A 25,602-nucleotide genomic window follows, 5' to 3' on the forward strand; every position below is an offset into this window, starting at 1 on the left:
ATTTAAACAACTAATTTTGCAAAACTTTTGTTATAAACTTGCTTGCTCACTTCTTATTGAGCTATTTATCACTCGATTTCAGTTGAAAACGCTTTTTATGAGCTGTTATTGAACGTCAAAGTGCTGATATGGCAACATTAGAGGCTGGAATTAGATGCTGTTCCCTATAAGATCAAAGGGATATCGGTGGTGTAGTGGTTAGCGTCTCACCGCAGTTGGCTTGAGCTTAATCCCAGTCGACCATGGTTGGCATCACGCCTTCCATCCAATGGGGAAGTAAATGTAGGTCCCTGGGAGTCGTCTCCCTCCTCATAAAAGGTACCAAGTCAAGCTTACTTCGGTAGAGTCGCTGGACTCGCAATCCGTCAGTCAGTTCAAATACCGAAGTGGAATAGGAAAGGCTGTAAAATATGTTTGGGAAGCGTTCTTCTATTACGTAACGCAAAAAAGTAACAAACTGTCTATAAGGCTTTCTAGCCAGAAATTTACCAACACATTCAAAGTATGTTTACATGACAGCTGGACGTTTGTTTGCATCAGGTTTCCTATCTCTTTCCAGCAAAATTTTTTTGTCAAGCGACTTCTAGCTGGTTTATTTGACTGACTGCCCGATATGTCAGCCAACATACTTCGCAGGGCTGTGACAGCTACAGCTCGATCATTGTTTGCATCAGGACACTGTGACGAGGAGTTCGTCATTTTTGAGTTTAATTATATTTTTTTCACTGGGCCTAGAAAGCCTTATACAAATTTAAAAAAAATTGTATAAAGCGTAACACGGCCTTCGACCTGCAATTAAATAAATTCTGGAGTTTTTTTTTAAAAAGTCCAATTAACCAAATTTTCAGTTTTTGCTTTTTGGGTGTTTTTTAATAACCCTGACTAAAGGCGGTTTAAAAAAACATCGAAAAAGCAAAAACTGAAAATTTGGTTTATTGGACCATTTCAAAAAATAAAATAAAAATCTCCAGAATTGTTGATAAATGCAATGCCAACTTACGGTTTTATCCGAAAAGTTTGCTAAAACCAGAAGCCGGTGGATGCATTTTCCCCACATTGATACATGTGTGGGAACTCAGCATTTGGAGCACTCACACGCACACACCCCGAAATCTGTGTAAAGATTTTGCCAAAAAAAAAGATGTTCAGTCTTCTTCTGAGTGCACTGCCAGTGTATGTGTCGGTAACTGTGGTTGACCCCTCACAACACACAGCCGTCGCGCTCTAGAGCTCTAGCCTTCTGCTGCAGCACCAGGAAGAACGTCGTCGTCGTCGTCGCTCCGAAAACTAATCCCGAAAAATTAGTTGATCTCGGTTTTCCGGCGTGACGCCGCTCTCTGGTTCTCTTTTCGTGTTCGTGCGTGCGTGCGTGTTTGTTGTGTTCCGCCGCCTGCGGCCAGTTCCGTTTCCGTCTCGGAGTGAAAAAGTGTTTTTTCCTCGAAAATTTTTGCCGCTGCAGTTCGTCCTTTTTTTGCGCAAGTCGGGAAGAATTTTTCGGATTGTTTGCACGAGAAGCTGAACGGTTGCCAGATTTGAGCTGTTTGCCCCAAAATAAGTTTGCCCAGTTGCACAATCCCGTGGTCGGCCACCCATGGCAATTTGACCCCGTGAGGAAAAATTTGGACGAAAAAAGGCTTTTTTCGCAACACTCAGGTGCAGACACAAGTGTGCTAGTGAGGAGGTAAGAGGAGCAAGAAGAAGACCGTATGTGAGTGCGATGGTGTTGGTAAACTTTGCAAGAAGAACCGTCGGGAAGAGGGAAAATGAGTTACCCAAGTTTGACAAGTGCAGCGAGAAAGAGACAAGTGCACGGCCCCGGAGAGAGCGCGAGTGTTTGGCAGGGGTGCCAGATTGAGTAAAGCAGAAATTCAGTCCTAATTCCATCTAGTTGGGTCAAAAGACCTATTTCAATACATTCATAACAGGCACGCCGGAGAACAATTTCTGCTCAATTTTTAAATTTCATGCAACAAATAGGGGAGCAGCATCTAACTTCATCGTTCCTCTAATGTATCAGCACTTTGACGTTCAATTACAGCTCATTTAAGCGCCACCAGGTGGTGTCTTCAGGAACTAGCCTCCCGCTTCCCTATAAAACCACGGTATATTTAAAGGCTGGTTTCAGTCGGTGGTGTACCACCGAAGCGAAAGGAGCTCAGCTTTTCTCGCAAGCGCCACCAGATGTTGACTTTAGGAACTGGCCTTCCCGCTTCCCTATTGAACCACGGGCAGCGATGAAATAACCACCATCAAAAGAAAATCTTTCAACGTTCGTCAAGAGAAAAAATCCGGAAGGAGCACGGCAATCCTCTCTCGCGCACTAAAGATCGCTAAAAGGAATCAAAAAAATCTTCTTTTTGATTTATAGGCGAAACATCTTTTTCTCTACTACACTTGCAAGTGTAACGTCACAAGTCGATAAATGACCTGTCACATTTTGTAAATGGGCAATGTGTGTAAACTAAGTGAAATAAATGATTTTAAGTGGTGCTGACAAGGAAATTCACAAAAAACATCAGCAGATTGATTTTCTTGGAGAATTTCGGGAGCGACTTTCTTTAGGTGATTCGCCTCCTCTCTCTTTCGCAGGTGGAGAAAGTTCGCAAGCGAAAATGATTTTTTTGTGATTATTTCATCCCTGACCCCGGGAAATTTAAAGGCTGGCTTCAGTCGGTGGTCTACCACCGAAGCGAGAGAGGCTCAGCTCTTCTCGCAAGCGCCACAAGGTGGTTCCTTCCTCACCTTCCTCACATAATGCCAAAAAATCTAGAATTCAGCTAAATGTAATTTCTTTATTCGTTCTTCGTCATTTTGGTTATGCTTGTTACATTACCACTGCACCTTTTTTTAGCAACGATTTTCCTATTCCTGTAAGATTTATGGAAATCATCATTAGGTTTATTGATTATTCACGCAAAAAATGCAATGTTCTCGGGGCCTAAAATAGGGTTCTAAAGTTCAATTTTTTGCTCTACGGTACGCTTTTTTTAATGCAAAAACAAGTTGACAAGACAACATTTCACGATGGATCAACTATGGTCTTGGAACGAGCTGTCAAGTAGAATGCTTTATGTCAAGAAGACCGCGAAATTATTTAAAAAAAAACAGTTTTAAATCTCTTGTGGTCGTACGTAGTATCAGTGTACTCAGTAAAATAAGCTTTATTGTTGTGAACAATAATATCTCTAATTCAAGCATAATTTTAAACAGGAAAAAATATTATTTTTTAAGTTACTTAAAGTACTTTTTATGCTTCAATTTATATTTTTCTTCATTTGACTATACAATTTTCTTAACCAATGTTCAACTTGATACCTACTCAGGGTTGCCAGGTCAAAATTGAAAAAATGTTATTGTACCGAAAAAATTTGGCAGACGATAATCTAACAATTATAAATTCAGAACGGAAGGAATTATTTAAATTAATTCAAAAGCTTGTAGAATTCTGATGGTTGAAATGATTTTCTGCCTCAAACAGGTTAAATTTACATTTTCACTAAAATGAATGTTTACTATTTTTTTTCGATCTATGATTAAACTCGTTCATTTACATAAAAAAAATGTTCAAAGTTGTCAGAAATTGTAAAATCTGCCACAGTTAATGATAAATCTTTACTCTGGCTGCCACTTGAAAAATCTGTATTTCCCAGATTAATCTGGCAAGCTGGCAACCCTGTCCCTACTAAGTAATAGAAAATCTCTTGATTTTCTTTGAAAAACCTATTTTGCTAACTTTTGATAGAAATATAACAGAATGATATGTACTGAAATTGTATTTACATGGATTGAATGCATGATTTTCAAAACTTTGAATTGCACATGATATTCACTTATTTAGTTTGTAACCCGATGGTCTGACAAGTCACAAGTCAAGTCAGACTAAAATGTGACGATTTGTCACTTTCTAAACCAAAAGTTTGACAACAATTGATGTGTATCCTTTAACAGAACTACAATAAAATACCGATTTAATTAACACGCTCAAACACGCATTGCAAACAAACAGTCTATAGAGTTATCTAAGCCCGATCTCACGCACACTAGCACGCCATTTGTTTTGCTGGCCGGTACAAAATTCAACCTCAATCTTTTTCGTGTACACTCAACCCCCGGTGGTTGGTCACTTTTTAGTTTGACACTTTTTTAGTTTGTACCCCGTTGGTTGGTCAAAGTCAAACTAAAAAGTGACGAACTGTCACTTTTTACACGGCGCTCACGCACACTATCAAAACAAACGTTTGGTAGTGTGTGTGAACTCCATGTAAAAGGGGTGTCAAACTAAAACGTGACCCCGTTCGTTTGACAACAGTTGGTGTCAAACCATCGGGGTTTGAGTGTACGTACACGCAATACATGCGCACGTCGATAACTCTATAGTTGAGGTTCTTATTAGGATTGTACAAGATGTTCTGTATGTTTAAGCTTCGTGTTTGGCCAAATTACATTAGAGAACCTGAGAGAAAGAAGAAGAAAGAGAAGAGGTTCTCTAAATTACATTGTTAAGATTGAACTAAATTTAAATTAAGCGCTAAATGCTTGAAAAACAATCTGGCACCGCTGGCAAAACGTCAAACCGTGAGTGCTCGCCCGGCTGCTCTCAAGCTCTCAGTGTTACGAACCAGCGTGCGGAGCAAAAGTGCATGAAATTCCGTAAACAAACGGTAACTCATCGCGGTGTTCTTATCTTGCATACATCTTTAATATAATTACAGAAATAAGGCTGCAAAGATTTAATATTATTGAGTTGGTGGTGTGACACAAATACAAACATCCCCTTCTCTACGTATATGTGTGGTGAGTGCCGATCGGGACATTTGCATTGTGTCACTTTTTTCCGAGGTGCAAATTTGTGTTGTGAACTGTGTGGTGAGTGAGAGGAAAATTTTCGACTACTTTCGGTGCTTCGGTCGTCCCGCTTCTGGCCCAAGACAGATTAGTGCCTTTTGTGCGTGAAAAAGCATCGTAATCTCGAGTCGAACGGCCGGCCATCTCGAAACTCCGACCGGAAGTAAACACGGTAAGTGCCTGGCCGTATAGAGGGTGCGTAGAGGGTGGTGGGTGGATGGGTGCCCGGGGCTTATTTTGACGACCTGTCTCACCGGAGTCACTCACGCGGCTGGTGCAGCTGAGTGACTCGAGACTGTCATGTCGGCTCAGAAAATGGTAAATAAATACTATCGATGATTTTGAGGGTAATTATTTCTGGACTATAAATGTCTCTGGTCATATTGTACTCTTGATTATGGAAACGCAATCATCTAGATATCCGGATAGACGCCAGGCGTCCGGAGACTTGTATCGAAAGACCACTCAAGCTTTTCTTTGACACCAAAAACCCTCCCGCCTCGAGATTTGAACTGTCGACCTTTGGAATGCAAGTCCATCCTCCGACAATGTGAGCCACCTAGGAATAAAGGATCTAAATAAGGTCTGCTGATCTCTATCGTTAAATCATTGGTCAAAATATTAAGATTTATAAAGTTGGATCCTATACGCAATCTGGCATTAGTATAAAAGTTAAAATTATTCAAATAACCAAATGAACACGAAAATCTAGCTTGTGATTCGCTTATCCTTAGCGGAATTTGTGCCTTTAATCGAGACTGTACTAGACGTAGATTCGGGAATGTCGTCACTTTAACAAATAGGTTGAAAAACATACCTACTTCCAAAAATATCCACTAACGTTCTTGTCTGATTTCCCTGCAATCTCAGGAACAGTTGTTCCTCTGCTGAGCTTGTTCTGTCCCTGCTACCTCCACGTGCAAGTTCCTCAAACCAGACAAATTTTTGGCCACGTCCTTGGCCGCCGGTCCTCGACGGTAGGTACTCGACCCAACCGTCAGTAGTGGCACTCCGCAATTAATTTAATCCTCATTTAATTGTCCAACTGCAGCTGGCCGAGTTTGCGCTCTAATTATTTGGCCACACGCACACACACACACACACTCAACTTCATTCTTATTCGGAGGGTACAGTTATCTCACTTATTTTGAATAGATAACGGTTTGTTCAACGTTTATATAAACGAGGCATATTTCTTGAAGACTTGTTCATCTGATTCTATTTCGAGGGATCATTTCTGGAGTTTTTTTTGAAAAGGTCCTATAAACCAAATTTTCATTTTTTGCTTTTTGGGTGTTTTTAGAACCGCCTTGAGTCAGGGTATTCAAAAACACTCAAAAAGCAAAAAAATGAAAATTTGGTTTATAGGACCTTTTAAAAAAAAACTCCAGATTTATATCTTGTCAGTTGAATGCAAATTTTACGTTTATTGCTAATTAGTAAAAAAAAATTAATGTGATATTACATTTGAGAATGATGACTTTTTTATGTCTGAAAAAATGAGTAATATTGCTTCTGAAAATGTGTACATTTACGTTTACATCAATCCAATCAAAGATTGAAGTAGGAAAAGAAGATATTCCACCATAAAAATTCTCAAGCTTATAATTCGAAAAAATAAAAATGTAAATTTACATCTATTTCTGTGTAACTTTACATATTCCACATAAATTGAGAAAAAATCACATCGAAATCGAGGCAAAATTCAAGCATCCCATCCTGGTCTATTGTTATGAAACCAACGTAACCCCAAATATCGCAGTGTTCCAACTTTGTGGGATGACTGTGCATAATTTTGTCCTAAGGGAAAACGAAAGATAGTTGTAGGATGTATAGGACGTGCACAAATTTCCTCTTTTGCTCGGATCCAATAAGGACACTTCGGCAGGACCTCTTGGATTGCAGTGCAGTGCTGCCAATTTATTGCAATTGCATTGTGCCTCGTTTCCTCGTCTTTGAGGGGGAAGGGTGGGTCAACATATTGAGGTGTATTTGAGATTAAAAAATACTTGCAAACTATCTTTCGGTGGAACTGATTGAGAAAGGTAATTTATTGCAATTGTTTTCAAGGGTTAATGAATTTTGGTATTTGTTTTCTAATATTTTCTAAAAATAAATAAATTAAAAAATATTCTATCGGAACAGAATCATAAAATCTCATTACGATATAGCACTACTCAGAATGTTAACAATAATTAATTACAAAACTATAGTCCATTGTCCTTTCAAATTGCACCATTTTTGTGTGCCTCGTTTCAATAGTTCCCTTTGTACGCTTTTTGGTCGGTTTCTGGACGCAAATTTTCATTTGCATTGGAATGCAATAAATTATTTAGCGTTGTTTTGTTTTCCCACTTTTTATTGCGGACTCAATAAAATATAGGGAAGAGCTGCCAGCAGTTACACAGAAAAAAAATCATGGTAATCTTTTATGTCAGAAAAAAGGTGTAATTTTACCTCTGGAAATGTGTAATTTTACCACTTTTCAGGTGTAATGTCACTTTTTCAGTCTAAATTGAGCTAAAATTACATCATAAAATAGGTAATATTCATCCTTCCAAAATTACAGCTTCCAAATTTACATTATTTTTTACTGTGTATACTTTCGCTGTCGTTCATATGCAAAAAACTTTTAAAATAACATATTTTTAAATACATTAACCTTTTGAAAATAGTAATTGTTCCACTTAATATCATAACGATATTAAAAAATAAGGTCATGAAAAAACATAAATTCACTGCGATTTGACCCAAATTCCCCTACAAACACTGGTCTGGTTGTTTTTGGTGCAGTTTCGACAGTCAGACAGTAGTACCTATCAGAGGCGACTCGTCCACCTGTTCAACCTGTTCATTGAACAGGTAGCCGATTTCAAGCGGATATTTTTTTTATTTAAGTACCGCGGTGCTTTTTCAACCAGCAACATACAATTACAAATTTTGTTTGAATAACAAAATCGACACCCTATGTTCAGCAGCGCTGCATGCACCAAAAAAGCATTGGCCCGCCACCCTTTACTCTTTACCCAAATCCTTACATCTCTTTACAACCCACCTAAAGCGAGCCAGCCTGGCTGGCCACGCGCAAATGCTCGTTGCGTTCACATCGACCCTCTGAACGTCGGGGAAAAAATCTCCATACGGAAAAAAATCAACACATGTAAAGAGCTTCCTATTCATATGCAGCGGCATTATCGATGTGTTGGTAAATCTGGTTCAATCTGAGAGCGTGAACTGACAGCATTTTTGGGAGAGAGCGAAATGCCACCCCCAGGCCCCAGCTGACTTAGCTCGCTCAGCTCTGCAGGGAGCTGCTTGCAAAAGGTAAACAAGCCAGCGCGTTGACAGCACGTTGAGAGCATGAATAAATGAGAGAGCGCGAGAGCACCACAGATACTGCTCTTTTAGGCATGCACTTTTAGGCATCAGGCTGTTTTGCGCAGACTGGTGATGGCTTGTTTTAAAACTGGAATGTTCAACTGCGCACGTTGAACCTCTTCGATCTTCTTGGTTACTAGTGGATTCTTGCTCTACTGGAAATTGATGTGATGTTAAGTTTAGATAGTGTGATTGATAGATTGAATTGAAACAATTGAAACAAAAAAGTACTGTGTTTTTTCCAGACTCGGGACATATGAGAAAAAATATGACAGTAGATTCAACCATGATCGTTATTTTATTTTAAGAATGGTTGTATTTAAAGCGGATGCAGTCCTAAAAAGTTTAAGATTTGATGCCATTAAATGCTCCAAAAACGACTGTGTTTATTCAAACTGTTGGTCCGGTTCACTCTAGTTGAATATATTATTATCATATATTTTAGCATGAATTTGTTTTGAAAACTTTTTTTTCACTGATGCTAAAAACAAATATTTTCATTATCTCGGATTCATGTCAATATAGTTTTGTTTTTAACATCAGAAGCTCTTCTTTTTATTCAGAAATTGAATTCCAAAACCATGAGGACAATTCAATTCTCTAAAAATTTGACAAAGGATCAAAAGCGATACGACCTGGTTCTAAAAAGTATAAAGTAAAATGTCAATTTAATTTTAAAATAGTAACCAAGTTAGTAGTTAGTTAGTTTGTTGGGCCTAAAAAGCCCAACAAACAGTTTTCCTTTGTGAAGGATGTGGTATTTTTCTGAACATCCTGATGAATAGTTTTTAAATTTATTACAATATTCAATAACTTCTCTTGAATTTCGATAAGGATTGCAGAGCGATTGCTCTTATTTTCCACATTCGCCACGCTGATGATTAAGTCTTAAAAATACATTTTAACGAGATAAAAAGGTCTTAATCATAAGTGTAATTAATTATTTGCATAAACAGAAAACTATAATAGTATAAAAATAGAAAAAGGTAAAAATAAAAGCCATTGGAAAGAAAAAAGCTTCAAAAACTTTTTTTAACATAAATATTCAAAAATTTACTGCGATCTATAATCAATATTTATTAAAAACAACATTGTAACCGGGTCGACTTCAAGCACGAAGTCAAATCATCCAAAAGAGTTGAACCAGCCTCCGGCTGAAAAACTCTACAATAAAGAATAATAAAAAATAACATTGAACAGGTACTTCATTCGGGAACGAGTCGCCTCTGGGTAGTACCTATTCTGCATTATTGTTTGTTTTTCGAAAAACAAAACAAACAAAAAATAGCTGCATGTGGCTCCGTCTCCAGGGACAGACACTCGGCGTGCTGCACAATTTTGGAAGCTGCAGACTTCAAAGTGAGCAGCAAAAAAAAAAAAAGGATAGAAAAATCGACAGCGAAACTACTGTTAGGGACAGAGAAGGATTGTCCAACCCCCTCGTTTTTTGAACTCTTGGGAGGTGGTGGACACAATTTGCGTTGTTTTTTGTTTTTCTATGGAAAATGGGTGACGGAGGAGGTCGTCGCAAAAGGTTGTCGTGAATTTCATTTTGTTCGCGTGTTAGTCTGCGCTTTCTGTCGTTTTGTACGATTTTAGTTTTTTGTTGGTGTCTCGTTAAAGGGTTTCATTCAAAGACAAGTAGACGTTAATATTACCTAGAAATGTTGAAAAATGTCATGATCGAACTTTACCTCTTTTTTATGTAATTTTACCTCAATCAATGTGAAGAAAGTGAAATACATGTACACAGAAAAAAATATTCCTGTAAATTTACATTTTTTATCATGTACCAAAAGGTATCATGATAAATGATGTATATTTACATTGGGTTTATTGGAAATTTACATTAGATTCATTAGAAATTTACATTAGTTCAAATCAACTAATTCTGATTGGCCAATGGGAATGAGAAGCTCGACTTGGATTGCAGTAGGAAAAGGGTGTGGCCTAAGTTCTATTTTTAAATGATAACGATAGAAAGAGAACCAATTATAACTATTTTTAGTTCGTGTAGTTTTGAAGTCAACGTTTGGCAGAAATACATTGGACCAACGAGTCGTTACTTTTAATTTTGAAAGGTTGAAAATTTGGCTGGTTGATTTTTTTTGAGTAATTCTACCTAAAAATGTATGAAAGTTATCAGAAATTGCTTAAAAAATTTTCCAGTTTCTGATGTAAAATTACACATTTTTTTACAATAAAATGTGTCATCATTCTCAGGTGTAATAAAACCATTATTTTTTCTGTCCTTTTAACTGAATCTAATGTTTTGCTGAAAGCTTTTTGTTATCTTAAAAATCATTGGAATAATTTAGAAATAATTCCAGGGTTTTTTTAAAGGTTCTATAAAAATATTAAACACAATAGCTTATAGGACTTTAAAAAAACTCTATATTTACACAGGAAATAAGTATATTTTTTATGCAAGAAAAAATAAGTAGTTTAAAATTTGTTGTACTCTGTATGGTTGAGTTGTCTGAAAATAAAACGACTGCTGGAACTAATTTAAAAAGTTTTGAATTTTCGTTGCAATTTACTTCAATTAACTTTTTATGTTTTAACCCTTTCATGCCCGATGGCGTTTAATAATGTTAATGTAGAATCTTAAATTTATTCAGATATATCAATTTTAAGATGTTTGAAAGGAAAGGGGTTGAAAAAACTAACAGATTTTTTTTTCAAAACCCGTTTAAACTTTTTAGGTTTGATGGGACATAAGGGAAATATACCCTTTCTAATCAAACACCTATCTTCGTCATATGGAGAGTTTGATGCTCGATTAAAGCTCCAAAAATACTATTTAGGCTATAAACTTACCAGCAACAGCACCGCCTTGAGTAAGCACGCAAATTTATGCCATTTACTGGCCAAATAGATTAAATTAAATGCACTTTTGATCATAATTTCTATTTTGCGAGACCATTTCTCATCTTTTTGGTGGCACACACACGCAAGATCAGAGTTTAACTGCTTAATGAAAGTCGCCATCAATATCTTTTCACTTGCGCTAACGTTGTCAAAGCGCTTAAGATATAAAATTGCTTCCAACTACCGGCAACATGTTCTTTTGACCATTACCTAGTCACTCACTTGAAAAATAATCCCGAAAAATGTAAATAATTAGCAAGCACCATAAAAAAAAACAAACGCGCTAAGTCTTCTGACGTTTGAATTTTGAATACCGATTCCAATCGAAGTCTGAAGAAAACCGAGCGAGAGACGAAGGCAAATAAAGAACAAAGGGTGGCCACCAACACCACCAACATGCTGGTGCAGCGCCTGTTGGAGTGAGCCAGTGCTGCCAGGAAACTTTCGCTATAAATGCCACATTTCGTGAGTGTTCGCTTAAAATTTCATCAATTTTGGCAGCACTAAGCAGACCCAAAAGAGCGCAGGAAGAAAAAAAAACTAAGCTGAAAATAGAAAAATGGGCGTGGCCCAATGCACTCGACTGATTAGAATGTATTTTTGCAATATTTTTTTTAAATGCTTGTAAAAGGAATAGCATAACTTTTAATAAAAGTGAAAATAAACAGAAATGTTCACAAAAAGTTGCTCTACTCGTTGGTTTACTTGGTTTTAGTGAATTTCAAGGAACAATCCAGATTATCCAGCATCATTCAAACACGACCGCTTATTAGGCTTAAAATGGGCATATTTCCCCTATATTAACCAAAAATCTAAATTTTCCAAAACTAGCCTATAATTTTCTTATGGGCATAAGAATCATTTTCCCATCGTTAACTAAAGCAATATTTAAAAAAAATCCTGGCCTCAAAGGGTGAAAAACAAGCTCATCTGTTTTTTTTTCGAAAACCCTTATGAGCAATTCTCTACCAAAACCGGAAATGGATTTTATTTGTATTTTTTGATTTGGCTCAAACTTTGTGGGGGCCTTCCCTATGACCAAAGAAGCCATTTTGCATCATTAGTTTGTCCATATAAATTTCCATACAAATTTGGCAGCTGTTCATACAAAAATGGTACGTATATATTCGAAAATCTGTAACTTTTGAAGGAATTTTTTGATCAATTTGGTGTCTTCGGCAAATTTGTAGGTATTGTTAAGGACTATTTTGAAAAAAATAGGTACACGGAAAAAAAAATTTCCGATTTTTTTATTAACTTTTTTTTTCACAAAAACTCAAATTCCCAAAATACGTATTTTTTGATTTTCGAGATTTTTTTATATGTTTTAGGGGACAAAAATCCGCAACTTTTGAGCTATAGAGAAACATGGTCAAAAAATCTGCCGCCGAGTTATAATTTTTTGAAAAACTGATGATTTTTGGAAAAATCGAAATTTCATACATAAAATTTTTTTGACCTCATTTTTTTATGCAAAATTGAAGTTGCAATCAAAAATTACTTTACAGATTTTTCGCTAAAGGGCCCCGTTTTCAAGATATAGCCACCGAAAGTTTGATTTCAGCGAAATATTTGCAGTTTTTCGATTTTTAAAAATAATGACCATGAGTGACCATTTCTAAAAATATTTTTTTTTAAAAGTTCAGAAAATTTGCTATAAAATTGTCTAAGAGACATTGAAGATTGGACCTCGGGTTTCTGAGATAGAGCCGCTTAAATAAAAAAAAAAGAAACACGAAAATTGAAGTTTTCATCTCACCAAAATAACCCACCATTTTCTAATTACGATATCTCAGCAACTAATGGTCCGATTATCAATGTTAATGCAAGAAACATTCGTGAAATTTTCCGAACTTTTCGAAAAAAATACTTTGTAGGTAGGTAGTTGTAGGTATTAACTTTGCCGAAGACACCAAATTGATCAAAAAATTCCTTCAAAAGTTACAGATTTTCGAATATATACGTACCATTTTTGTATGAACAGCTGCCAAATTTGTATGGAAATTTATATGGACAAACTAATGATGCAAAATGGCTTCTTTGGTCATAGGGAAGGCCCCCACAAAGTTTGAGCCAAATCAAAAAATACAAAAAATAAAAATGGTCGAAATCGACCGGTTTTGTAGAGGATTGCTCTTATATTTTGTAAAAGAACAGCTCTTTTAAAAGGTTTATAGCATAAAAAACGCATAAACAAAAATTGTATCTAACCTAGTTCATAGTTGATAAAATGAAAAATATCTCTGAAAAATAATCTTTTTTACAAATATAAAAATAAAACAAACCAGCTGATGTTCAAAAGAAAGCAAACTTTCAAAAAAATTGTTTTAGAGCCATTGCTTTTATTAAAAATAATGAAACACAAATTTAAAAAAGGTAATTTTCAGTTTTTGAAATTATTTAGATTTAGAAGAACTATTTCCAAGATACCAATTTTTGAATATTATCACTACACTTTTGTATGGACAGTTGCCAAAAATGGATTAAGATTTTTTGGTCAAAATTTAAGCTAAATAACAATAAACAAATCTCATAATTTGCTCATCTCATTTTGCAAAAAAAGTTAGCCTTTAATATTTCTGTTTTATAATCTTTCCAGACTTTTTATCTGTGAACTTGCTTCCTCTTCCTCGCACTACTGTTCGTTTTATCTTTCTGGTTGCTCTCGACAACTTTTCTGAATAAAATTGTCATTTATCAAAGGAAGGACCTTCCCGAACAACCCGGGTGAGCGTCTAGTTTGTAAACAAAAGCCAAGTCTAGCATACTGGGCGCATTAATTATTAACTAGTACTAGTACCTGGTTGTTGTCGTTTTTTTTTTTGTTATTGTACTCTTGTTGTTTTATCATCATTCAGTGTAATCTTACGTGCTTTCCTTTGCGTGTGTCCTATTATTTGCAGAAAGCGCCAGCTCCCCATGCAGCAACCACGTTACAGCCCAGCTCCGCCTCCACCGGCCGGGATGCGCCCCCAGATGCCGCCGAGACATCAGGTCTTTTCTAATGTGAGTACCCTATTTAAAAAATAATATTAAAGAATTTCGGGTTAATTCTGGTAACGTGAAGTTGAGCCAATTTCGTTAAATTCTGAATAGTTAACCATTTCCTGTATTTGCCAGCGGTTGAACCCTCTTTCAACACGATTACTCTTTCAAAAAGTGTAAATCTCCAACTTTATCGCCGTCCGACTGATCTGTGCAGTTGGAGATAATGCAGTCATAGTTTAGCCACCGGCAAAATTTGCGTGGTATTTGAGTAAATCTCGTGTCGAAAGTTTGCACAATATTTACTCTCCCTGAGGCTTCCAGCAGCAGGAAAGGAGGGAGCCAGGAATTCCACCCTGTTTGTTGCATGTTACATTTATTTGCAACAACAATATCATACTCACCACCCCTTGCTTCCCTTTCCCTGAGAGGCCGCCGACACCGGGGCCTGATTCCGGAAATATTCCAGCTTCCGAAAATGTTGCGTTGCTGCGCGTTGGCGGCGGCGGCGGCTTTTGGATGAAGCTGAATATTTTACCGAATAGAATAAATTGTACAAAGTGTTTGGCGAACGGGCCGTCCCCCCGTTCGCACCGCGTACGCCCTCGTTTGGAATGCTCGGAAGAGGTATTTCTATGTGGACATGGTGGCTACTTAATCAAGAAATTATAACATGTGAGCAATTCTCTACGAAATCGGTCTTTTTTCTTCAATTTTAATTTTTGTATTTTTTAATCCGGCTGAAACTTTTTTGGTGCCTTCGGTATGCCCAAAGAAGCCATTTTGCATCATTAGTTTGTCCATATAATTTTCCATACAAATTCGGCAGCTGTCCATACAAAAATGATGTATGAAAATTCAAAAATCTGTATCTTTTGAAGGAATTTTTGATCGATTTGGTGTCTTCGGCAAAGTTGTAGGTATGGATACGGACTACACTGGAAAAAATAATACACGGTAAAAAAATTTGGTGATTTTTTATTTAACTTTTATCACTAAAACTTGATTTACAAAAAAACACTATTTTTAATTTTTTATTTTTGATATGTTTTAGAAGACATAAAATGCCAACTTTTCAGAAATTTCAGGTTGTGCAAAAATCACTGACCGAGTTATGAATTTTTAATCAATACTGATTTTTCAAAAATCGAAATTTTGGTCGTAAAATTTTTCAACTTCATTTTTCGATGTAAAATCAAATTTGCAATCAAAAGTACTTTACTAAAATTTTGATAAAGTGCACCGTTTTCAAGTTATAGCCATATTTAAGTGACTTTTTTGAAAATAGTCGCAGTTTTTCATTTTTTTAAATTAGTGCACATGTTTGCCCAGTTTTGAAAAAAATATTTTTGAAAAGCTGAGAAAATTCTCTATATTTTGCTTATTCGGACTATGTTGATACGACCTTTAGTTGCTGAGATATTGCAATGCAAAGGTTTAAAAACAGGAAAATTGATGTTTTCTAAGTTTCACCCAAACAACCCACCATTTTCTATCGTCAATATCTCAGCAACTAATGGTCCGATTTTCAATGTTAATATATGAAACAATTGTGAAATTTTTCGATCTTTTCGAAAAAATATTTTGGAATTTTCAAATCAAGACAAACATTTTAAAAGGGCGTAATATTGAATGTTTGGCCTTTGTGAAATGTTAGTCTTGATTTGAAAATTCCAAAATATTTTTTCGAAGAGATCGGAAAATTTCACAAATGTTTCATATATTAACATTGAAAATCAGACCATTAGTTGCTGAGATATTGACGATAGAAAATGGTGGGTTGTTTGGGTGAAACTTAGAAAACATCAATTTTCCTGTTTTTAAACCTTTGCATTGCAATATCTCAGCAACTAAAGGTCGTATCAACAAAGTCCAAATAAGCAAAATATAGAGAATTTTCTCAGCTTTTCAAAATATTTTTTCAAAACTGGGCAAACATGTGCACTAATTTAAAAATGAAAAACTGCGACTATTTTCAAAAAGTCACTTAAATATGGCTATAACTTGAAAACGGTGCACTTTATCAAAATTTCACTAAAGTACTTTTTGATTGCAAATTTGATTTTACATCGAAAAATGAAGTTGAAAAATTTTTACGACCAAAATTTCGATTTTTTGAAAAAATCAGTATTGATTAAAAATTCATAACTCGGTCAGTGATTTTTGCACAACCTGAAATTTCTGAAAAGTTGGCATTTTATGCCTTCTAAAACATATCAAAAATAAAAAAATTAAAAATAGTGTTTTTTGTAAATCAAGTTTTAGTGATAAAAGTTAAATAAAAAATCACCAAATTTTTTTACCGTGTATTATTTTTCCAGTGTAGTCCGTATCCATACCTACAACTTTGCCGAAGACACCAAATCGATCAAAAATTCCTTCAAAAGATACAGATTTTTGAATTTTCATACATCATTTTTGTATGGACAGCTGCCGAATTTGTATGGAAAATTATATGGACAAACTAATGATGCAAAATGGCTTCTTTGGGCATACCGAAGGCACCAAAAAAGTTTCAGTCGGATTAAAAAATACAAAAAAAATCGAATGACCGAAATCCTAGAGAACTGCTCATGTATGGAAAACTCGTTGCTTAAATTTTACACTGAGCTCATATAAGATATAAGATTTGACATTGCCATCGTCTTTTTTAGAACATTTTTTATACATGTTACAATAGCCTGTCCCATTTTGAGGTCATGTCGAGGAATTTCAGGTGCTCACTTCTTAAATGATAGATTATGATGTTAGGAACAATGTTTTCTTAGACAAGAAAAAATAATAAAATACTTTCTCGCACCCCCTAGTCGATTTACTGAAAAAAGTCACTTTTTTGAACAAATTTTCTAAAATCGCTTGGAATCAATACAAAAACTGTTTCGATCAGGTGTGTATTATCTTCAAACGATAGGTTTTTGTCCATAGATTAAGATGCACTATCAATATTGGACCAAAATTTAAGTTTTGGACTTTCCCAGGCGGATTTGTGTCGAAAAAATCGCATTTTTAGAAACTTTTTCAGAAATGTTCATTTAATTTAGGGTAGCCTATTTTCCCAGTGAAACCAATACATGCAGCTTGTAGGAAATTTCATGGCGAACATTTTTCCCTCTGAGAAAATGCAATTTCGACACTCCAGAGCCGAGATATTTGAGTTTTAGTGAAGAAAAAGTGCCAATTTTCAAAATTTCTCAGAATTCAGAAGCAAGGCCTACTAATTACACGATGTAGCAAGCATATGTCTCAAAGGTCAGGGTATGCTTTTTATAGTAATTTTGGCCGCTGAATCCGAATCTGAAATCAAATTTCGTGTAAACAGTGATGTTTTGGAGCTACACCCTTTTGGAATGCTATTTGCGTGTTTAAGAGGCAGTTTTGTAAATATTGCTCGGTTTGTTCTAGAGGTCGTATCGAGGTGCTCCGATTTGGATGAAACTTTCAGCGTTTGTTTGTCTATACATGAGATGAACTCATGCCAAATATGAGCCCTCTACAACAAAGGGAAGTGGGGTAAAACGGGCATTGAAGTTTGAGGTCCAAAAATATAAAAATCTTAAAATTGCTCGAATTTTAGTAAAACTTCATCAATTCCAACTCTCTTAGATGCATTCGAAAAGACATTTGAAGCACTTCAAAATGAGCCATAGACATCCAGGATTGGTTTAACTTTTTCTCATAGCTTTTGCAAATTACTGTTAAAAATTGTTTTTTTTAAACCTCAATATCTTTTTGCAACAGCCAGCAACACCAAGTTAGGGAATTTCATGGACTATAAGCCTACGGTAATAACTTTTTGGCCAATCGCAGTTTTTCGCATAGTTTTTCGATTTTTCAATAACAAACATTTTACAACGTTAGTTATTGTCCTGTAGGCATCCATAGCGGCACTTTTTAGTCTCCCTTTTGTCATATTCGAAATCCTCGGAAAATTCAAACTTCAATGCCCGTTTTACCCCACTTCCCTTTGTCGTAGAGGGCATTTGGCATGAGTTCATCTCATGTATAGATAAACAAACGCTGAAAGTTTCATCCAAATCGGAGCACCTCGATACGACCTCTAGAACAAACCGGGCAATATTTACAACAACTGCCTCTTAAACACGCAAATAACATTTCAAAAGGGTGTAGCTCCAAAACATCACTGTTTACACGAAATTTGATTTCAGATTCGGATTCAGCGGCCAAAATTACTATAAAAAGCATACCCTGACCTTTAAGACATATGCTTGCTACATCGTGTAATTAGTAGGCCTTGCTTCTGAATTCTGAGAAATTTTGAAAATTGGCACTTTTTTCTTCACTAAAACTCAAATATCTCGGCTCTGGAGTGTCGAAATTGCATTTTCTCAGAGGGAAAAATGTTCGCCATGAAATTTCCTACAAGCTGCATGTATTGGTTTCACTGGGAAAAATAGGCTACCCTAAATTAAATGAACATTTCTGAAAAAAGTTTCTAAAAAATGCGATTTTTTCGACACAAATCCGCCTGGGAAAGTCCAAAAACTTAAATTTTGGTCCAATATTGATAGTGCATCTTAATCTATGGACAAAAACCTATCGTTTGAAGATAATACACACCTGATCGAAACAGTTTTTGTATTGATTCCAAGCGATTTTAGAAAATTTGTTCAAAAAAGTGACTTTTTTCAGTAAATCGACTAGGGGGTGCGAGAAAGTATTTTATTATTTTTTCTTGTCTAAGAAAACATTGTTCCTAACATCATAATCTATCATTTAAGAAGTGAGCACCTGAAATTCCTCGACATGACCTCAAAATGGGACAGGCTAATGTTACAATTTTGTTAAGGGTTTCCTTTTTTAGTTCGCGAAATTTACAAATTGAATATCCAAAGTCGACACCCTGTCGCATCCAAGACAAACTTCGGTGGCATTTAAAGCAAACTATGATGGAACCTGGTCCTTCTTATCCTCCACCACCCTGCGTCGAGCCATCCCAGCCGTGGGTGGTTGCGTTTGCGAAAGTCGACGAAAACCCGTTTACCAACGGGTGGGAGGTTCCACAACATTTGAGCTGGTTTTTGGGGCTGTGCAGCGGATGTTAGTTCAAAAATATTTACTTTCCTCTCGTGAGCGCGCTCGGTGCTTTATTACACACCAATAAAATAATTTCGTACATTTCCGTGTTCCATCCCCATCAAAAAAGGATCTTTCACTGTCTCTTTTATTCTGTTTGGAGCGCTCTACGAGTGTCCTGCAGTGGCAGCCGAGTAACAGCTGCGTGGGAATGGGTTCCTTGATTTTTTTTGAATATGAGACCAAATTATACGTTCGTTTTCGATGTAATTAGAAAAAAATATTATGACATTTTTTTCAATTCAAAATGAAGTTGAAATTTTTGGCCCGAACTTTAAGTACTCGTATAATATTTAGTTCACTGTGCACAAACTCGCACATACGACCACCCACACAACATAGTTGCATTTGGCAGAATGGCGGAATTAAAACCGCTCTATCATGTTGTAGACGAAACTATGGAAGTTTTTTTTGTCATCATTTCCGATCTTTTCGAAAACAATATTTTATTTTTTTTAATAAAGAATAACATTTCAAAAGGGCTAAATATTCAATATTACGCCCTTTTAAAATGCTAGTCTTGGTTTAAAAATTTCGAAATTTTTTTTTCGAAAAGATCGGAAAATTTCACGAATTTTAGTTGCAGAGATATCTACGTTAGAAAATGATGGGTTGTTTGGGCGAGACTTGGAAAATATCAATTTACATGATTTTAAACCTTTGCATGGCAATATCTCAGCAACTAAGGGTCGTATCAACAAAGCTCAAAATCGCAAAATATAGAGAATTTTCTCAGCTTTTCAAAAAAGTTACTTAAAAAAGCTTTAACTTGAAAACGGTGCACTTTATCAACATTTCACTATAGTAGTTTATGCAACAAGTTGCAAAAAGATGATTTTTTCAGCACGAGTCGTACATTTATCCAACGAGGTTCACCGAGTTGGATAAATACGAAGAGTGCTGAAAAAATCAAGTTTTGCAATGAGTTCCATAAAACATTTTTTGCAATTCCAAAAAACACACACTGAGTGAAATTGTATGTCATATTTTCTTTTTTTTTGTCAATAAATCGTTTAAATCAAAAAAATGTTGAAAAGTGTTACTTTTCGAAACAAGTGCTGTATAGTTCAACTTTTCAGCACCAATTTGAGTGCTGAAAAGTAGAACTTTTCAGCATTTATTTTGAAAAGTGTTGCTATTCGATTCTGTTATTTTTGGTACAGAAAAGTAGGCTATATCGTCGTTCAAGAATGACAGGAAAAGTAAGTAGTTTCACGACGGAATTGCAAAAAAGTACTTTTCGATTGCAAATTTGATTTTACATCGAAAAATGAAGTTGAAAAATTTTTGCGACCGATATTTCGATTTTTTGAAAAAATCAGTATTAATAAAAAAATTCATTACTTGGTCAAAGATTTTTTGCACAACCTAGAAATTTCTGAAAAGTTGGCATTTTATGTCCTCTAAAACATATATAAATAATAATGTTTTTTGCAAATCAAGTTTTAGTGACAAAAAGTTAAATAAGAAATCACCAAAAATATTTTACCGTGTATCTTTTTTTCCAGTGTAGTTCATTTCCATACCTACAACTTTGCCGAAGACACCAAATCGATCAAAAAATTCCTTCAAAAGATACAGATTTTTGAATTTTCATACATCATTTTGGTATGGACAGCTGCCAAATTTGTATGGAAAATTATATGGACAAAATAATGATGCAAAATGGCTTCTTTGGGCATACCGAAGGCACCACAAAATTTTCAGTCGGTTTAAAAAATACAAAAATTAAAATTCTAAAAAAAGTCCGATTTCGTAGAGAATTGCTCCATTAAAATAGTCGTTTATAGAAAAAATTGATATGTTTCTTATTTACAAAGTTTGATGCAAAGGTTATCATAAATAGTTTAAGGCATAATTACAGTTGTGATCCTGGAAACAGTTTCATAAATAACTGACTAACCAAGCAAGCATCTCTTGAAAAACTGGGAAAATTTTCAAAAGCGACCATTTTTTAAAAAAAAGCAAAAATGGGGATGCAGCCGAAAAACAAAATCACTACAATTTTATTGTAAGATTGAATTTTCCAATTTTCTTAACCCTCTACAACCCAATCCCGTTCCTAAAAATTCGTCAAAAATCATTTTTTTTAAACCAATTTCTGCTCTTTAAGAAGCATTGGCAAGAAGAACTCTTAAAATTTCAGAAAATTTTAGGGTTGGATGTGGGACTTGTTTAATGTGACTTTGACAATGTTTTTAAAAATGTCATTTTTTATGTAAAAACAAGTATGCAGTAATTTTTGTACTGTCCTAGACTATTTTTTAACAATATAAATGGTAATGGTATTATTGTATAGTAAATAAAAAAGTGGCTCTAAAAACATTTAAAAAACGAAATAGGCAAAAGATAATGATAGGAAATGGTAAGATATGAAAAATACCATCAAAAACAAACATAAGCTAATGATAATAAATGCAAATTAAACTACTTATAAATGAGAAAAAAAACACTTTATGATAAAGAACTTCCGGAACACGAGAAAATTTTAAAAAATCGAATATAATTTGGGCATTAGAGGGTTAAAGTACACTAAAATTTGTTTTGATAAATTGTATAGTTCTAAATTTGTAGCTTTTTGATGTATTTTTGATTTTTTATTTAAATAAATTTGCAAATTTTTGTCCATTTCGAGTTAACTGGAAAACTTTTTTTAATTTTCGTTTCTGTTCTTTCAAATTTGGACATTTAGTTGCAAAACGTAGCTTAAAATTTCGCCTCGGCCTCGAGGCGCGGTGGTTAGCGGCTTCGGCTGCCAATCCCTAAGTTGCAATGCTGGGGCGTGGGTTCGATTCCCGCCCTATCCTCCTGGCCTTCTATCGGATGGGGAAGTAAAACGTCGGTCCATTTGCGTAACAGAGGTTTTGGGTGACTTACCACACATAACCTTCGGACGCCTAGAAATGAGCAGAAACTTGCAACAGAGCCTACAAAAGACCCGGGGGTCGTTAAAGTGGATTGCCTTGCTTTTTTTTAGCTTAAAATTTGTGAAATTTCCCAATCTTCAAAAAATGTTTTGTTTAAAGCGGTCGAGTACGGTTTTTTTTGAACATTTTTTTTTTCCAAAAGTCATAATTTGTTCCAAAATTTTGTCCTTAATTCTCTATGGCTTTAAAAGTGGCTTTATTTTACCCTTAAACATATCGAAAAATAATAAATTAAATGAACCAGTCCAAATTTTAATATTTTTTTCTTTGTGCCATTTTTTTCTTTTGAATAGTCCTAATCAATACTTACTAACGCATCAAAAGGGCGTAATATTGAATGTTTGGTATTTTTGAAATGTTAGTCTTGATTTAAAATTATTAAAAATATTTTTTTCGAACAGATCGGAAAATTTCATGAATGTTTCATATTTTAACATTCTAAATCTGACCATTAGTTACTGAGATATCGACATAAGAAAAAGGTGGGTTGTTTGGGTGAGACTTAGAAAACATCAATTTTCTTGTTTTTAAACCTTTGCATGGCAATACCTCAGCAACTAAGGGTCGTATCAACAAAGTCCGAATTTTATGTCCTCTAAAACTATATAAAAATAAAAAAATTAAAAATAGTGATTTTTTGCAAATCAAGTTTAAGTGACAAAAAGTGAAATGAAAAATCACCAATTTTTTTTTTACCGTGTATCATTTTTTTCAGTGTAGTCCATATCCATACCTACAACTTTGCCGAAGACACCAAATCGATCAAAAAATTCCTTCAAAAGATACAGATTTTTGAATTTTCATACATCATTTTTGTATGGACAGCTGCCAAATTTGTATGGAAAATTATATGGACAAACTAATGATGCAAAATGGCTTCTTTGGGCATACCGAAGGCACCAAAAAAGTTTCAGCCGGATTAAAAAATACAGAACAAATCGAATGACCGAAATCTCAGAGAATTGTTCAGCTGCGAAAATTATATGGACCCTTGTGTGGGTGAACCAATGACACAAAATGGCATCTTTGGTCATAAGAAAGGCCCTCACATAGTTTGGCAATTAATATAGGTTTTTTTGTGTTCATGTTTTTAGGGATAATTTATCGGTGATTTTCTAATCTGGTGTCGCTATGCCATTACATTAAACGGTTTACGTATCGCGTGACAAAAAAGCCTATTTATTTACGTAATGTGGTATCCCCTTCCGCTATGATGGCATAATTAATCCGCGATTTCCATAATTACTGATGCAATTTAGATCAAGGACCGCCCATCACATAGGACACTCATGAGCATTTAACTGGCGTTGACACGTAGACCACATAACCAGTGCACAACCATGTAAATATTACCAAGTGCAAACAGCCAGCTGTTAAATTATTCCACCGTTTTGAGCTTTAAATATTTCATCAGATTCACACCTCGCATCCTATAGTTAGTGGCGACGCACTCATGACGTTTCAATTATAGCTTTATCACAACACTACCAGCCCATCAGGAGGAGGTTCAGGAGCATAATAGGGTGGCAACACGAAGGTTTTATAATCAAACAACCGAACTGAAAGCTCCACACCGCCGGCGCCACCCTCGCAAGCTCAACAAGCCCGCCAATGAATGAACATAACCTCAAAAAGCTTCTAGTCGAGCAGTTTAGAAGAGCAGTAGCGAAGTGGCAATGGAAAACAATTCGACCGAAAAGGTGCGGTGCCGCTTGTCTTTCTCGTTGAGCAAACACACTCGTCATAAAAACACACACACACACACACAATTGTTCGGCAAATATTCATTTATGACAGCACAGAGGGCTTTGGTTTTGCTTTGGCTCCACGTCCGGATCGTAGATCTGCGGGATCCTTTCCGAATACCAGTGATGAGAATGTCGTCACTGATTCGTAACATGGTTCAACAAGAGATTTTATTGATAAGTTTTGGCTTTCTGACCCTTGAATCTTGACAAAGAAAAGCATGGTCCAGAAATCCTGGGGATACTTTGAGAATTGGATCCTCAATCCGGACAACACGAAAAAAAACTCTTCCTTGCTATTTTTTTCCAGCAGTGGAGTTGCCAGAGTGCCTGGGCCCTGTCCCTTTTGGAGCGCCGCACACCAGGGTGAAAGTGTGCAGAAATTACTTCCAACTAGTTGAGCAGCAAATTGTGTGCAAGAATGTTGAGAACCACTTCTAACTTTTGGCCCGGCGAGATATCGCCCGCTGCTGCTGCTGCGGGTCGGGCTGCCAAGTGTTGGGGATAACACTGTTCGTGGTTTTGGGGCGAGTGCAGCAGACGCAGTGGCGTTGAAAAAGTCCAATATTGTCTTTAAAAGCAAATTGGATTCTGCAATTCAAGATAATTTCGGGAACTTTTTTTTAAAAGGAATTTTTAGAACCTCAATACAACAGGAAAAAAGTGTGAATTTACTCGACACGGAAGAGATGAATCACAAGGGAACTCAGTTATTGAAAACTTGAGATTCGACTAGACGGTTGAATCACACGTAAAATCATGCTTTACGTATAATTTGTTGCAAATTTACATCAAGTTGCATTTATATTTAAACGTAAAATGACGTGCAAGTGTGTTAATTATGATGTAACATTCAGAAATATTTTTTGAAAATTTTAGTGGAGAAAAAATATCAATTCTTACAATTTTGGTATGTTCGGTACACAGAAAAAAATATGTGAATTTACTCGACACGGAAAAAATGAATCTTATGTAAACTCAGTTGATGTAAACTTGAGATTCGACGTAAACGGTTGAATCACACGTAAAATCATGTTTTTACGTATAATTTGTTGCAAATTTACATCAAATTGCATTTAAATTTAAATGTTTATTGACGTGCAAAAGTGTTACATCATAAATGATGTAACATTCGGAAATATTTTTTTGTGTGTATGAGGAATTTTTGCAGGCAACGCAATTAATTCAGGGTTGACCAAAGTATGGCCCGCGGGCCAAACGTGGCCAGCGAGGTGATTTTTTGTGGCCCGCGGACCCATTTTGAATGATAATGTAAATTGGCCCTTTGACGCATCTGAGCAATTCTCGCTGAAACCGTCCCACTAGATGCACATGTTCTCAAATCGTTACGGCAATGTTCTCATTCGATTCAGCGCACCAAAAAACCATTAAAACAACCTTCGAACCATTGAAAATGTCAGCCGTTAGCCACCTGTAAATAAAAACTTGTATTGAACTATGGATTTTTTCGAAAAAATGCCCTAATTTGGAGAAATGATATCTCCCAAAATACATTACCAAACATCAAAAAGTTATATATCGTTGGAAAGGTAATCGCGAGGGCTTTTTATCGCACTTTGAAAAACATTTCAAAAAATATTTTTTCAAGGGTAATTTTAAGGGTTTTTGAGAAACTTACTCTTAATTTTGAATTTTGACCGTGTTCGCAACCACTTATCATTACGCAACCATTTTCATTCGAAAGATTGGAAGATTTTGCATAAAATCAACTTGAGAAAAGTAGTGTAATGAAATAG

At 35.6% G+C, this 25,602-nt stretch overlaps 1 protein-coding gene across 10 annotated transcripts in view; it reads left to right on the forward strand.

The window, feature by feature from the left end:
- Positions 1-1,211: 1,211 nt before the first annotated feature.
- The window catches only part of LOC6041261 (protein alan shepard), a 340,069-nt gene continuing 315,678 nt past the window's right edge, over positions 1,212-25,602 (forward strand). For 4 of the 10 annotated variants that reach the window (XM_038261529.1, XM_038261537.1, XM_038261538.1 and 1 more), the window contains exons 1-3: positions 1,214-1,681; positions 4,713-5,017; positions 13,998-14,100. In XM_038261529.1, coding sequence (XP_038117457.1) covers positions 14,014-14,100 — 87 coding nt within the window. In that variant the 5' untranslated portion in view covers positions 1,214-1,681; positions 4,713-5,017; positions 13,998-14,013. Of the gene's footprint in view, positions 1,709-4,712; positions 5,018-13,997; positions 14,101-25,602 lie in introns of all 10 variants that reach the window. The other 6 variants (XM_038261535.1, XM_038261536.1, XM_038261531.1 and 3 more) reach the window with 6 other exon arrangements.

Source organism: Culex quinquefasciatus, chromosome 3 (assembly GCF_015732765.1).
Source record: "Culex quinquefasciatus strain JHB chromosome 3, VPISU_Cqui_1.0_pri_paternal, whole genome shotgun sequence".
NCBI classification, from domain to species: domain Eukaryota; kingdom Metazoa; phylum Arthropoda; class Insecta; order Diptera; family Culicidae; genus Culex; species Culex quinquefasciatus.